General features: G+C 41.8%; 1 protein-coding gene and 1 pseudogene across 1 annotated transcript; one reads left to right on the forward strand and one right to left on the reverse strand.

Annotated features, from left to right (window-relative positions):
• Positions 1 to 1,137: 1,137 nt before the first annotated feature.
• LOC147420958 (uncharacterized) lies at positions 1,138 to 4,995 on the reverse strand. The gene is made up of 8 exons (XM_086504895.1): positions 4,857 to 4,995; positions 3,201 to 3,268; positions 2,939 to 2,994; positions 2,790 to 2,850; positions 2,569 to 2,699; positions 2,090 to 2,503; positions 1,776 to 2,006; positions 1,138 to 1,694 (listed from the first exon to the last, which is right to left on the reverse strand). The coding sequence occupies exons 2-8, from the start codon at positions 3,241 to 3,243 to the stop codon at positions 1,599 to 1,601; spliced, it is 1,032 nt and encodes a 343-aa protein (XP_086361021.1). The 5' UTR covers positions 3,244 to 3,268; positions 4,857 to 4,995; the 3' UTR covers positions 1,138 to 1,598.
• On the forward strand, positions 4,124 to 5,760 carry LOC147420959 (phosphatidylinositol 4-kinase gamma 4 pseudogene; annotated as a pseudogene).
• Positions 5,761 to 13,414: the final 7,654 nt, after the last annotated feature.

A 13,414-nucleotide genomic window follows, 5' to 3' on the forward strand; every position in this document is an offset into this window, starting at 1 on the left:
TAGTGGGAGTAGGGGAGGGGCCGAGAGAAAGAAATAAGAATACAAGTATATTCGAGGCACGGGAGCTCAAAGAAGAAGAGTACAATGAGTGGAGAGAAGAGAGAGAGAGGGAGGAACCGTTGGAAACAATAGAGCTCTATGGAAAACAGCAGATGAGAGAGAGAGAGAGAGTGTTGTGTGTGTGCGCGCAAGGAGGATGGACGAAACAGGGGGGGGGGGGGGGGGGGGGGGGGGAAGAGAGATCAATCCAGCTAATAAAAAACGAGTTTCTTATCCGATGGTAGCCAGGAAAAAGGATAGCGGGAGAAAGATGCGGACAACCGAAAATACTGAAGCTCTATGTGCAATACTGAAACTGACAAACACAAGCAAGGGCTTCTTTACAGAAAATAATCAAAGAGAGAGAGAGAGAGAGAGAGAGAGAGAGAGAGAGAGAGAGAGAGAGAGAGAGGAGAAAAGAAAAGACAACTGAATCACTAACGACACGAGGGAAATGAGTGAACAAAGAGAGAGAGAGAGAGAGAGAGAGAGAGAGAGAGCAATACGAGAAGGAAACCCTTAAAACCTTACAACTCAGTTGCAAGTGTTTGTACAGAGGTTTTTTATTACAAGGATTTTTTTACAAGGCTGTTTTGATACATTGAAGACCACTATACGCAAACCAGGAAAACCAGCTCATGACTCTTCAAGAGCTTTGCTAGTATTATTTATATACAATGGTAGACCCCTATATGCTTCCAAGAACTTTACCCCGAGTAAAAAGCGGTCATATGTCCTGCAAGATTGATTTTGAATGTGCTAGTGCGTGTTGTCGATGCCAAGATCTCTCTTGCAACTAGTGGATTTTTACTAAAATTGACAAACACAAGCAAGGACATCTTTATGGACAATATTCAAAGAGAGAGAGAGAGAGAGAGAGAGAGAGAGAGAGACACCAATTGTTGGAGATAACGAGACCCTTTATACAACCATATTTTAGAGAGAGAGAGAGAGAGAGAGAGAGAGAGAGAGAGAGAGAGAGAGAGAGAGAGAGAAGAAAAGACAACTGAATCACTAACGACACGAGGGAAACGAGTGAAGAGAGAGAGAGAGAGAGAGAGAGAGAGAGAGAGAGAGAGAGAGCAATGCAAGAAGGAAACCCTTAAAACCTTATAACGCAGTTGCAAGTGTTTTTACAGAGGTTTTTTATTACAAGGTTTTATTACAAGGCTGTTTTGATGCATTGAAGACCACTCTACGCAAACCAGGAAAACCAGCTCATGACTCTTCAAGAGATTTACCAGTATTATTTATATACAATGGTAGACCCCTATTATGCTTCCAAGACCTTTACCCCGGGTAAAAAGCGGTTAGATTTCCTGCAAGATTGACTTTGAATGTGACCCGGTGCGTGTTGTTGATGCCAAGAGCTCTCTTGCAACTAGTGGATTTTTAGAATACAAGCTTTGAAAAGTCTTGCCCAAAGCCAAGACCTCATCAACAATAAGACCAACTAGTTGTGCAAAAATGACAGGGCCTTCGCTTGGCTTGATCTTCACTTGACACCTGGGAATCTCGTAGCTTGTAGTCGTCTTTTGGCAAGTGATACAGAATAAACCCTATGTGGTTTTATGAACCTTATTCGATTTGCAAATGGCACACAATGTCTCCAAGAGAACACCATTTATGTTAGAGAAACGCAAGACGTCGAACAACTGCAGGTCAAAAGTGAGAATTAAGAAACACAAAGGAAGTCAACGACATAGTTTCCAAGCAACTAAGTTACCCAACATTACCTGCTTCCCATAACCAAGACTCTCAACCTGTGTCTTGTAAGTTTGTAAGAGATCATATTGCAGATGCTTGCTGTGGACATGCACCAAGATTGTAAGATCCAAGACAGACAGCGTATTCTCACGGCCTAAGAAAGCCCCGACATTCCTTGCAACAAAAGTTTTCACTTCTCCATTGTCACCATCCCTTTTGATAGAGTTATACTCTTCTTTGCGATCATTGACAAAACTCACCTGAAAAAAAAAAGCACACGTCAAAAGTCACGAATTTTTTTTTGCCTTAAAAACTGCAAAGGATCTCAATATGCGAGACTTACAGTCGCCTGATCTTTGGAAGTAGAACCGTTAGCCACCAATAGCTCTCCACGTGTGGAGTTGGTGTAGATTTCAAAATTCTCACTCTTAATAACAACAAAAGCAAGTGTACCCAAGTAACTTTTTGCACCACCTAGACCCACACTTGTTGCCTCATCCAAGAAAAATCTTATCTTCGTTTCCGGGTAAAAGCTCAAGTGAATTGGAAATGAACCAATGCAAGTGACGATTGAGGTAGCATCCACGTAAAGAGAGAAAGGCGATGTTCCACCGTCTGCCTTGTTCTTTGTTTTGATTGAGGAACCCTCTATCCGCACAAAACTACCAACACTCAGAAAGGAAGCGAATTGACTTATTAGAGATGAACCAATGACGACAGTGACTGTGTTGGAGTTATGCCAATCCACAAGATCAACCTTGAAAAAATTCACAATTTTGGGATCGAAAACCTTGTATGTACCATAATTGTTCAGCACACAACCTTCAATCTAGGAGTGATGTCAAAGAGGCCTGTTATATGAAAAAAAGGCACATCATGTTCTTCAGTACGAGGTTCTTGCTGCAGAAAAGGGTTGACTTTCACTTCATCGTCTTCAATATCAATTAAAGCATCTACAAAACAATATATAAGAACATGAAAATCTATTCACATCGAAAGGTAGAGGTGTATAGTCAATGTTTTTGGTTTAATATATATCGTGCCTCTCGATCTTAACAATAGCCATCTTCGCTTTTTGCGCTTTCGAGCATCCAACTTGTGCACCTAATGTAAAAGATGGGACATTTCAAAATACAAAAGGTAAACCAATCTTGCATGCGCTTTCTTCAAAAGAAGGTAGAATCAAACGTACTGCAAGCTTGCCCTTTGCCTTTCCAGGGAGATGGTTGGATAACGAAGTTCGGTTCACTGTACACACTACGCTTGTGAGAAGTTGTCGGAGTGCTCGCAGATGACTCACTCACATCAATCCGTACACATTCATGTTTGGAAATTTCACTTTTTGGATGCACAGTACGTGCAAGACTTGCATTTTTTCTTGGCTCTACGAAACGAACATGTCTAAGCAAAAACACCAAAAGCACGAGGAACACCATAACACCCATACTCCATACCGTCAATCTCCATGCTTTTTACACCACCATGACTATAGGCCATATTTCAGCACGCTTGTCTGCTTTGTCTACATGACACGAACAAATATAAAGACTAAGAACGCTTTGCAACTATGATTCTTTCATCTATCATCCAAACAAAATTTACAAGGAAAAGGGGATCAGAAAACGGGGAGGGGGAGGGATTCAATGGCGTTCTGAAGCAATAATAAACTTTATTGCATCACCAATCCAACATAGAGTAATGCCACACAAGACAAATAGCAGTGGGGAGAGCAAGGAAAGCAAATGTTGTTTCTTTTTTAGCAGTGACGAGCTATATTGAACCACCAACCCACCATAAATCATGAGACTATAAAGCAAACAAATGATGCACAATTTACATTCCTTTAAGCTTGAACGGAGTTAACACACACACACACACACACACACACACACACACACACACACACACACACACACACACACACAGAGAGAGAGAGAGAGAGACCAGCGTAAGACGTAAGGTTGCAATGCTAAGGGCACCGAGTCAGAGGAGAGAATATTTTGAGAGAGAGAGAGGGGAAGGAGAAGGCGGGGAATGGGTGATCGACACTGGGAATGCCTCAGGAGGCTCGCGACACACGACGAGTCAACATTTTAAAAACGTGAACTTTTCTTTTTAAAGACAGAAAAAAAGAAAAGAAGAGGGATAAGCAGAAAGAAAAGGGGAGAACGGAGTGCTCGACGTGAGCTAAGCATGTTCACACATAGCGTACATAACGAAACCTCACTCTCAGTCCCTTAAACGACAAAGACAAAGCATTGCACACTCAAAAGAACACGCACAAGTGAAGGGACATAGGCCAACCAAACACATAATAAACATTGTCCTGCAAAAGAAAAGAGATGATCAAAAGGCCTTGAATTCACAATTGCTACGTATCTCAACCGATCCGCCTTTAGATCCCTTTCTCACTAAACTGTCGATGGTGACAAGCAACATATGCAAGTGATAACGTGAGACACAATAAAACCTAACGGCACAACCATCAGCAACAAAAAACCACTCCAAATACTACAACAAACGAAACAAGCATTCTCAAAAGTCGAGATGGACCACGTGCACACGAGAATTCATTTACCGAAGTAGTGGACACAAGAAGCACTAGCATCACAACAAACCAAAGTCAAGATGTCCGCAATGTCCTTATTAAAATGCGCAGCAAAAAGGCACGTTCGTGCCGTCTATAAATCTTGAAGCATGCTTCAAAAAAATTTCAAAACGCAATCAATAGCATGGAATCACAATGATCCTTTCATAATTGAATATCTATGCACATAAATATACAAGCATTGTATGCATCTTTCTGTGTAAAAGATTTTCATGCATTTGTACAAATGAATGCACCTGATCATGAGAAAAAGAACATATTCCTGCTATCTACAAATCTTTGACCATGCTTCAAATTAAAAAAAAAACAGAAAAAGGGGTTTCTTGCAGACCAGCACAGGTTGGTGTATGCAGGCAGACAAGGGGTTTGTTGCAGACCAGCAGAGCTTGGTGTATGCAGACAAAGAGCTCACGCGAGATGAATGTCTATTACAGGATCATGGCGTACAAAATGGAAATGTGTTACACCTTGTGCTGCTAATACCTAACCTCATGTCACTAACCTTAAGGACTGTCGATGGGAATTCCTTTGTGTATAAGGTTTGGCAGCCGAGGACTCCAAAGATTTGCACAAATTCATCTCCAACGACAGAAGGCTCTGGGGGGTGTATCCATTGAAGGATGAATATGGCATGCACAATGTAGCAGTGTTCAAGCGTATGGACGAAGAGCCCATGTCAGTTAACAATCCTAGAGGGTTATCCAGAACTAGTCATGGGGAGGGCTTGAGAAAGGGGGCAAGAAGTGGTGAAGGAGCTCTCAAAGAGGTGGCTGCCTCTGTCCTCGACCATCCAGCTGGGAGTGCGAAGAGGAGGACAAAAGAGGAGCTTGCAAAGAGGGAAGCAGGAGAGTTTGCAGGGGTTCCACCCACTACATTGGTGAGATGCTATCACGAGGCATTTCATAATGGGTCTGATGAGCAAAAGCTGCGCAAAACAAAGATAGGATGATTGCAGCAATTTGTGCACGCCATCAGCAGTTGTGAGGACATGGGATCCTCGATGTTTCCAGCAGATGAGGTTCATAAAATCAGTGTTCTCGATTTGAGGCTAGCAAATACAGATAGAAACGGAGGCAATATCCTAGTGTGCAAAGGGAGAGAAAAGGTGTTAAAGCTGGTTCCAATCGATCATGGTTACCACCTACCTGAAAAAGCAAGGTACCTTGTTTGATGGTAAGCATGAAAGCTCCCAGGTTCCATCAAAGTGTGGCACACAGATATTTTTTAAAACATGGGTAAAAATGCTATGGAACTGATGTAAAGATACAAAAACGATCTAACTTTTAAACTTTAGTTTAACAAAACCTTCATGTCAACCTGTCTCCTTCGGGCCAATGATTCACTTTCTAACGATGCTACTGTTCAGTTGTCCGCTCAGTTTTGTGGGTTATTCTTACAGGGCTATGGTGCGGGCGATTCACCAATAGATGGTCGTCCACCCGACAAAGGTTCCTCCATTGTGGGAGAGTTGAACAGTACTACTGGCTACCTTTAAAGCCCACAGCCAAAATCTGCATCTTTGGGTGACTTGTATGTCGTAGCTCACCATGCAAACAAGCAACACCTTTTTGAATGCAAAAGTTTCCTCATGGAATGCAGTAAACAACACAACAGTCCATACAACAAGAACAAGACGGGTCACACAAAAGCCCATCACAAGAAATAGATTGAGCAAAGGGCTCATTGTGCTTATAGCCCTTGGTGTTGTTGGCCTTTTATGCGGCATCCTAACTATTGGATGGTGTGTCTGGGCAAAGTGTCATGGGCCTGTGGGTCTCATGTTTAATGGACTCAAGGAAGAGCACACAGTTCATCTACAGATAACATAGGAGTTTCGCCACTGCCAGTCCCCATGAAACGGCAAAGAATCTCCACATCTTTCATGGAAAGGCATAAACATCTTCAACCACCTTAAACCATTCATTGCTATCTCAATGAACAAGCCAAGCACCCCGACCTGCGAGCCTCCCAACATAGACAACTCACCAGACATTATCAAACAGAGACGGAGCATCAGACAGTAAACGTAGGAGGACATAACACCACCACCACATCAGGCTGTCACTTAGCCACAATATAGTATCGCATGACAGTGCATGGAAGAATCAAAACACGCACCAGGCGATCACTTAGCCACAGTACAATATCGCATGACAGTGCATGACATTAGGGGCAAAAACGACTCAAAAAGGGCTGTTTGTTAATCTAAGGATTAAGGAATAGTCCAATAGTTATTTGACACGTATACAAAAGTATGGCGCTCTTGTCTCCTCTATTGTGGGTTTTGGTGGTCCTATTTTGACGGAGAACCGCTAAATGTCTTGATCACAAGGCTGAAACTGCTATATTTAGGTGCTTTCGGCGAGAGAGCTCATTAAATTTGCGGCTCAAAGCAATGAAGTCTCGTCTTTTATTCTATTTTATATTTCACAAAAGCGTTGTCAAAAGATACGAAATCTATGTCAGAAGGCTTTCAAAACAAGAGCATTAATGATAAATCACCTACTTTTTTCAAACATATACCTTTCTCGCTCTCTAGTTTGTGAGAGGTTTTAGTTTCTCTAGTTTCCGTCTATACTTTCTTTCTTCTCTAATCTCTGAGTTTCCATGGCATCTTTTGCACGTCGCCCTTCACATAACATAACTTCTTGTGACTTTCATAACGCTAGAGAGGATGGTCTTTGGAAGTCCATATCTTTTCGTGTGAATGACTGGGTAACAATGCTTCCTTCATGCAAAGGTGTACACAGAGTGAAGAGAACTAAACGCGATAAAGTAAAAAACCTTAGCTTGCTTTCAAAGTGACCGACAATGGCTGGCTAGCTAAGGTTCAACATGTGTACATGGCCAAGGATATGGTGTTAGACTGGGAAGAACATCCCACACTGCATTCTTATTGTAAGTACAAAAAAAAACTATTTGATACAGTGAATTTTTTTCATTATCCCATTGTTTTTCTCATTTTCTGATTCCATTCCAGATATATTTCCTTCAATAGCTGTGGAATGGCAGCCTGTGGAGAGTTTGAGTGGGACGTTCAAAGCAATGCATAAAGGGATTGCAGATGCTATGTATGCTAACAAGCCACCTTCCTTTTACAAAACAATGGATTTGTTTGTCTATTTTGTAGAATACAAAGTTCCATCACGAGAAGGTGCATATGGAGAACTACATCAGTTACCCGTTCCCACCATAAGTTCACTTGATTGGGAAGCTCCTGATGCATGTACTATATCAAGCTTCAAATCCAAGATCAAAGAAGACATCCTTAAAGCTATGTCTCCGGGCAGGATATCAAGAAGGATTAAAGTTCAATGGTTCTTGCCTATACATGTCTTTGTGGTATGTTTCAAAACAATGGATTTGCAGAGGACAAAGACGATGGGGCTTAATAGAAGACTTTCTATGACTGAACTTGATAATGTTCTTGGAGACGGATGGAGCACCAAAGAAACTTTCCATATTGGTGACAATATTAGTTGTAGAGTAAGCCCAAATTCTATGTCTAACTCATATCAACTATGTCGTCAATCATTAGTTCTGGGCTACGACTATAGGAGATGGAGAAGCAAATTAGGTAGCTGGGTTTCTCTCGACTCTGAGGAAAATTGTCTAGAGTTTGAACTAAAGGTCACAGTACATCCACACACGGAGTATAGAAGCCTGAAAGTAACAACAAATTGGAGACTAAATGATGTTAGAGAATCTCTTGAGTTTCTTGATGAAACATCTCCCGAGTATAGATTCAAAGTGGATGAAATTGTGGTGAGCACAAGGATGGAGAATTCAACCTCTTGCATCACATGCCTTCCCCCAAAAAGAGTTCTATTTGAGCCACTTGCAAGGACTTGAAAAAACAAGTTCAATATTGTAATCATTTTGCAAATATATTTATCTTTTCTCTACTTATGTTGTTTTAAACTTACATGACATCATGATTCACATTTAAGAATCGACAGTTGGTATTAAGTATTTGAAGTACAAAATTATGAATCACCAAAGGGTATATATATATGTTCATATGGACAAAATGAACAAAAGTGTACATAGCTTTTGTGGACTATTCAATCATGAAATTCTACTTTTCTTTTTGCCTGAGAGGATTCTGCATCCTCAGAGACCCTTTTCCTTTTGTGTTCAGAAGGGGGTGAAAGTTCAAGAGTGGGTGGTGGTGGTGACTTGGCAGGGGTTGGTGCTTTGGACCCCTTAGGGCTTGGCACGGGTGGCTTGGCAGGGGTTGGTGCTTTGGGCTCCTTAGGACTAGCTGTCTTGGGTGATTTGGCAGTTTTCTTTGACAACATAAATGGTAGCTTGAAAGGTGAGCTAGGTGCCTCCCCCTTATTGTTCTTAAGTGTACGACTCTTTTGAACCTTGAATTTCAATGGTGAGTGGAATGGATGGCCCTTTGTATCTGCTCTTTTTTTTGCAGGGCTCTCAGTGGGACTCTTCCCCTTGGCAGTCTTCTTAGTGGGACTCTTCCCCTTGGCAGGGATCTTCTTTTTGGTAGCACTCTTCCCCTTGGCAGGGATCTTCTTCTTGGGACTCTTCACCTTGGTAGGACTCTTCTTGTGATCCTTTTTCTTTGTATGGATCTTTGCAGGACTTTTCTTCTTTTGATCCATTTTCTTTGCATCCAAACCTTTGGTGGCTCTACCTTTCTTTGGTGGCAAAGGAGAATCTGCATCATTTGGATTTATTGATCTTTCCAAAACCATAGAAACAGCCTTCTCTCTCACCCACATGACCCAAGACTCTGGATAGTCATGCAACTGAAAAAAATAGAAAAAGGAACTAAAGGACATGACATACATACATAATACATCAAAATAAATACATGAACCACACTTACAGTGAGTGTAGTCATCCGGCACCTTGACTCAAGATATCTCCATGCATTTGCAAGCACCCTCCATCCACAAGATGTTGAGTCTGTCTGTAAAGGCACTATTTGATTGTAGTACTTGAAAGCTTCTATATTGTAATCCTTGTTTGTGGTACTCAGGTGACCAACAATAAGTTTGGCAGCACTGCAAGAAGACATTGAATCAAAAAGCTACTAATAGAAAACAATGGGCCATCATCAAGCATAGATTATGCTTCATACTTACAGTTTACTTTTCCCATGGATACTTGACAATGAATTCATAAATATAATATCTTTCTCCAAAAGATTGAAGATAATAAGACTCCAATGTCCTCTACAAAATAAAAAACAAATTAGCTAAGAATACCACAAAATGTTAAAAATAACATGTAAGGAGTTAAGAATTACCCTTCAACATAGGGGTATAATATGTAATTGCAGGTCAGCATGTTAAAATCATCAAAAAAACTTGAAAGGGTTCCTTGCTTGTTGAAAAGGCACTCTGTCACTAGAGGGTCAAGTATGGCAATTTGCATAGCTAGAGCCTCTGGAAGATCCCTCATAAGACACTTGGAAAAGGAAACACAAGCCACAATGAGCCCCTTGTGCCTGTCTGCCATGCACATGCACATTATAATAATTAGCAAAGCAACACACCTGAGAGAGATATAGAGCACAGTGTCACCAAGCTCAATGTTGGGATTTACAAGCATACTTGTGTCTTGAGGGAATATGTCCAAATATGCCTCAGTATCTCCAAACAAGGAAACATCCACCACCATTTGGCATGTGACTTTTTCATAAAGAAGAGATTTGGATGCTCTTAAAATTTCAGCTTGCTCTTTAAGGATAGCGTCCTCAGATATTATGTCTTGCTCCCTCTCAACTTCCTTAACTGATTTAATATCCTGAGACTTTCTTGTTTCGTATTCATGTGTAACATCCTCAATGACAACCCCAGAATCTTTCTGCTGCCTGGATGGAGGGATGTTTAAAATTTGGAAGGCTCTAAGATCCTCACTAGGAATGAGCTCAAGAGCCTTATCAAACTTGTACCTTATCCTTGACACAAGCACAAAATCTTTGCTCATAAGTGTGACCCTGTGAGAAAATGTAGCTATCATTCATAAAGTCTATGAGAAAGTCCTCAGCAGCTTCCTGAAGGCACATCACATCTTGAAACTGCCACCTCACCGAGACAAAAGTTTTGATATTCATCATGCTTACAAGTCTATCAGATATCTCTTTCACAACCCTCATGAAAGAGAGCTTTGGAATTAGTAGACAAGTAGACTTTTGTGCCTTCCTTATTTCTCTTAGGGACTTCACCTGATAATTCAATCTCTTTCTGGCATTGGCCCTCTGACGAGGTTGTGGAGGGGGTGCTTTCTCTGCATCTTTCTCAGCATTACCTACTTCTGGATCGGTTGGGGCTTGGTAGACCTTCCTTGCAGTTTGCTTAGTCCTGGCCATTTGGGTACAAGAACACACCACGCGATAGAGGGGTAGGCCACAACCTTCAAGATGTTTCTATCGTGCCGTGTGTGATGAGAAGGATAACACGACGTGATAGAAGGCTGACAAAAGCTGTGGAAAGCGTCGTATGTGACCATCGGAACGTGCGAAAAGAATATCACAGAACTTCCTGTACGACGCGATAGAGGGCGCAACCACACCCTAGAACATTGCCGTATAGCGCCCCGTATATGAGGTGAAATCTTTAAGCCGAGAAGCCCCGCACGACACGATGAGAGCCCCACCCAGAAGTTGCAACATACGCTTATCGCGTCGTATGGGAAGCCATGAATATTTGGAGGTAGAGACTACCACAACGCTGTAGAAGGCACACAAACAGCGTTGGAAATGGTATAGAGCATCGTATGCGAGGTCAAATTTTTATGAAGTGTCGACCTCCCGCATGACGCGATGAGGGGTTCACCGAGACTCTGGGACTTGCGCCAATCGCGTAGTAAGGGACGCTTAGGAAGCGGTAGAAAGTAGAAAGTGCGCCCACATGCCCAACAGTTCCGGTCGCGTCGATGAGAGGAAACTTGGTTTGGCTTAGTGGACGGATGACAAGTGTACGGGTAGTTGAGGACGACACGACGCGAATGTCGACTATAGGAGAAAGCACAAAATGAGCACGTGACAAGTGTTTATATACATAAAACCGTCCGTACGATGACCGTTGTACGCATGCCACGTGGCACGTGTGCATGGCTAACACGTGTCACTAACGGTCATATATCGGATATATATATAGCTTGGTTTCGAATTTTAAAAATGTTCCACATTCACTTGTCGCATACGACGCGAGATATTATCTATTTTTGTGTAGTCCTTTCGCCTCGCACAATCTTATCTTTGCAATTTGCACATTGGTGGAGGCTATCGCTTTTTGTTTGCGTTGTCACGTACGACGCGCAGGGAAGAAGTTCCAAAGGTTGGGTCGAATGCCTATCGCATCGTTTGGTGTTGTTTTACGGTTTTGGTTGGCTTTGTCCCGCACGACGCGTAGGGAAGCAATTCCAAAGGCCAGGTCCAACGTCTATCGCGTCGTTTGGTACATTTGGTGTTTGTGTGGTTTTGTCCCGCACGACGCGTAGGGAGGCATTTTCGGAGCTTGGATCAAGCGCCTATCGCGTGGTCCGGTTTCGTTTTGGTGTGGTACATTGGCACTTGTACCTAGCTTCACCTGTCGACTTTTCCTCTACTATGATGGAAGGCCGAGAGGAGATTTTGGAGGAGAGTCCAAGTGAAAAACTATTGGTGGTTGTGATGGATGGTGGTGACATGGAGGTGTACACCAAAGCATATGAAATATTTAATCCTATGTTTGATCTTGGAGCTTTGTTAGACCATTTGAAAGACTTCTTGGCAGAAGAATTCAAAGAGTTTGAAGAAGTAGTTGAAGGCAAGTGTTTGGTTTTAGATGGGAAGGCGTATTGTCATCTAACCGAATATACTACAAACTCAATTGAAAAGAGCAAAGTAACAAGGAGGTTTGGAAGATTTTCTAAGAAGACTTCCTTTGTTTGTCCACCTACCATTTGTTGTCAATTACATTTGAAACCTTGTAACCTTGTTCCAAAAGAAGTTGCTTTTCTTTTCTTTTTGTTCCTTAAAGTTGACATGCAAGGCAAAGCTGATGAAGTGAAAGATACAGATGAGGCAACAAATAAAAATATTTCCACAGTTTTGCAGCTTGAGAAAAGTGAAATTCTAAAAGAGGAGGAGGTTGATGTTACAGTTGAGGAGCAGGAGAGTGCAAATTTTGATGTTGCTCAATTTAGAGCTAGTACTGTCATTGATGAGCCAACAGATGAGGTAGAGGTATCTGAAGCTTCCCTTACTATTCCAAACCTTCCCTACTTCTTTATCAATGGAAAAGAGTATATTCCTCTCCATCATATCCAGTGTTTGCTTAATATGAGGGAGGACTATTGTATTGCAACCATTTCTGAAGCTTCTGAGGTGGCCAAAGATTTTATTGACACAGAAGAAGAGTCAAAAGAGGAGTTTTTGGCACTTGATCTTCATACATCCAATAAAGATTTTTTGCCTGCTCCTGATGCACTTGCTCTATGCATGAGAAGAGGGGAAGAGGAAAAACCTTCCCTCAAAGATGAGGATTTTGAGAAGAGGCTTGTTGAGCTTGGCATCCAATCTTTTGGCAGAGACTTTAAGCTGAAAAAATTTGGAAAGGAAGTTGACATAAGAGAGATGACCGGATCATGCAGTCTCCTTCAAGAAAAAGTCATTGCCGAAGATGAATTGCAAAAGGTGATCTCCCTACTGAAATCTTTCTTTTTTTCCAAGTTAGTTTTAATTACTCATTGTCTTGTTTTGCAGATTGAACTCCTTGACAAAGACAATTTTCTTGGGAGAGCTAAAGGCTCTAGAGGGAAAGCAATAGAGGGCTCTTCAAGAAGGGATGCCTCCTCTCTCATGCACTACATGCCTACATTGGATAGTGCCACCTTCTGTGCTTTCCACATGCAGTATTCTGAAGATCCTGAGTTGCCAATGTTTGCACTGAAGATATTGTCACGGTTTTTAGGATACACTCCCCTTCAAATCAATGCAAACAAGATTATGCTACTTGAGAGAGAAGCAGCACTTCGAATGTTTGGATATGCTGCAGGATTCAATGCCTCAAGAGTAGGATACTTTCTTTGCTACTCTAGCTATGAAGC

Source organism: Adiantum capillus-veneris, chromosome 28 (genome assembly GCF_014529385.1).
Source record: "Adiantum capillus-veneris isolate H3 chromosome 28, ASM1452938v2, whole genome shotgun sequence".
NCBI classification, from domain to species: Eukaryota; Viridiplantae; Streptophyta; class Polypodiopsida; order Polypodiales; family Pteridaceae; genus Adiantum; species Adiantum capillus-veneris.

What these genes read in the sequence shown, in the direction of transcription:
- LOC147420958 (XM_086504895.1), bottom strand. Translation starts at nt 3,243, where the DNA reads ATGGCCTATAGTCATGGTGGTGTAAAAAGCATGGAGATTGACG. An exon ending in AGGCAAAGGGCAAGCTTGCA is followed by an intron (nt 2,851 to 2,938) that starts GTACGTTTGATT and finishes CTTTTACATTAG; the next exon opens with GTGCACAAGTTGGATGCTCG. An exon ending in ACATCACTCCTAGATTGAAG is followed by an intron (nt 2,504 to 2,568) that starts GTTGTGTGCTGA and finishes AATTTTTTCAAG; the next exon opens with GTTGATCTTGTGGATTGGCA.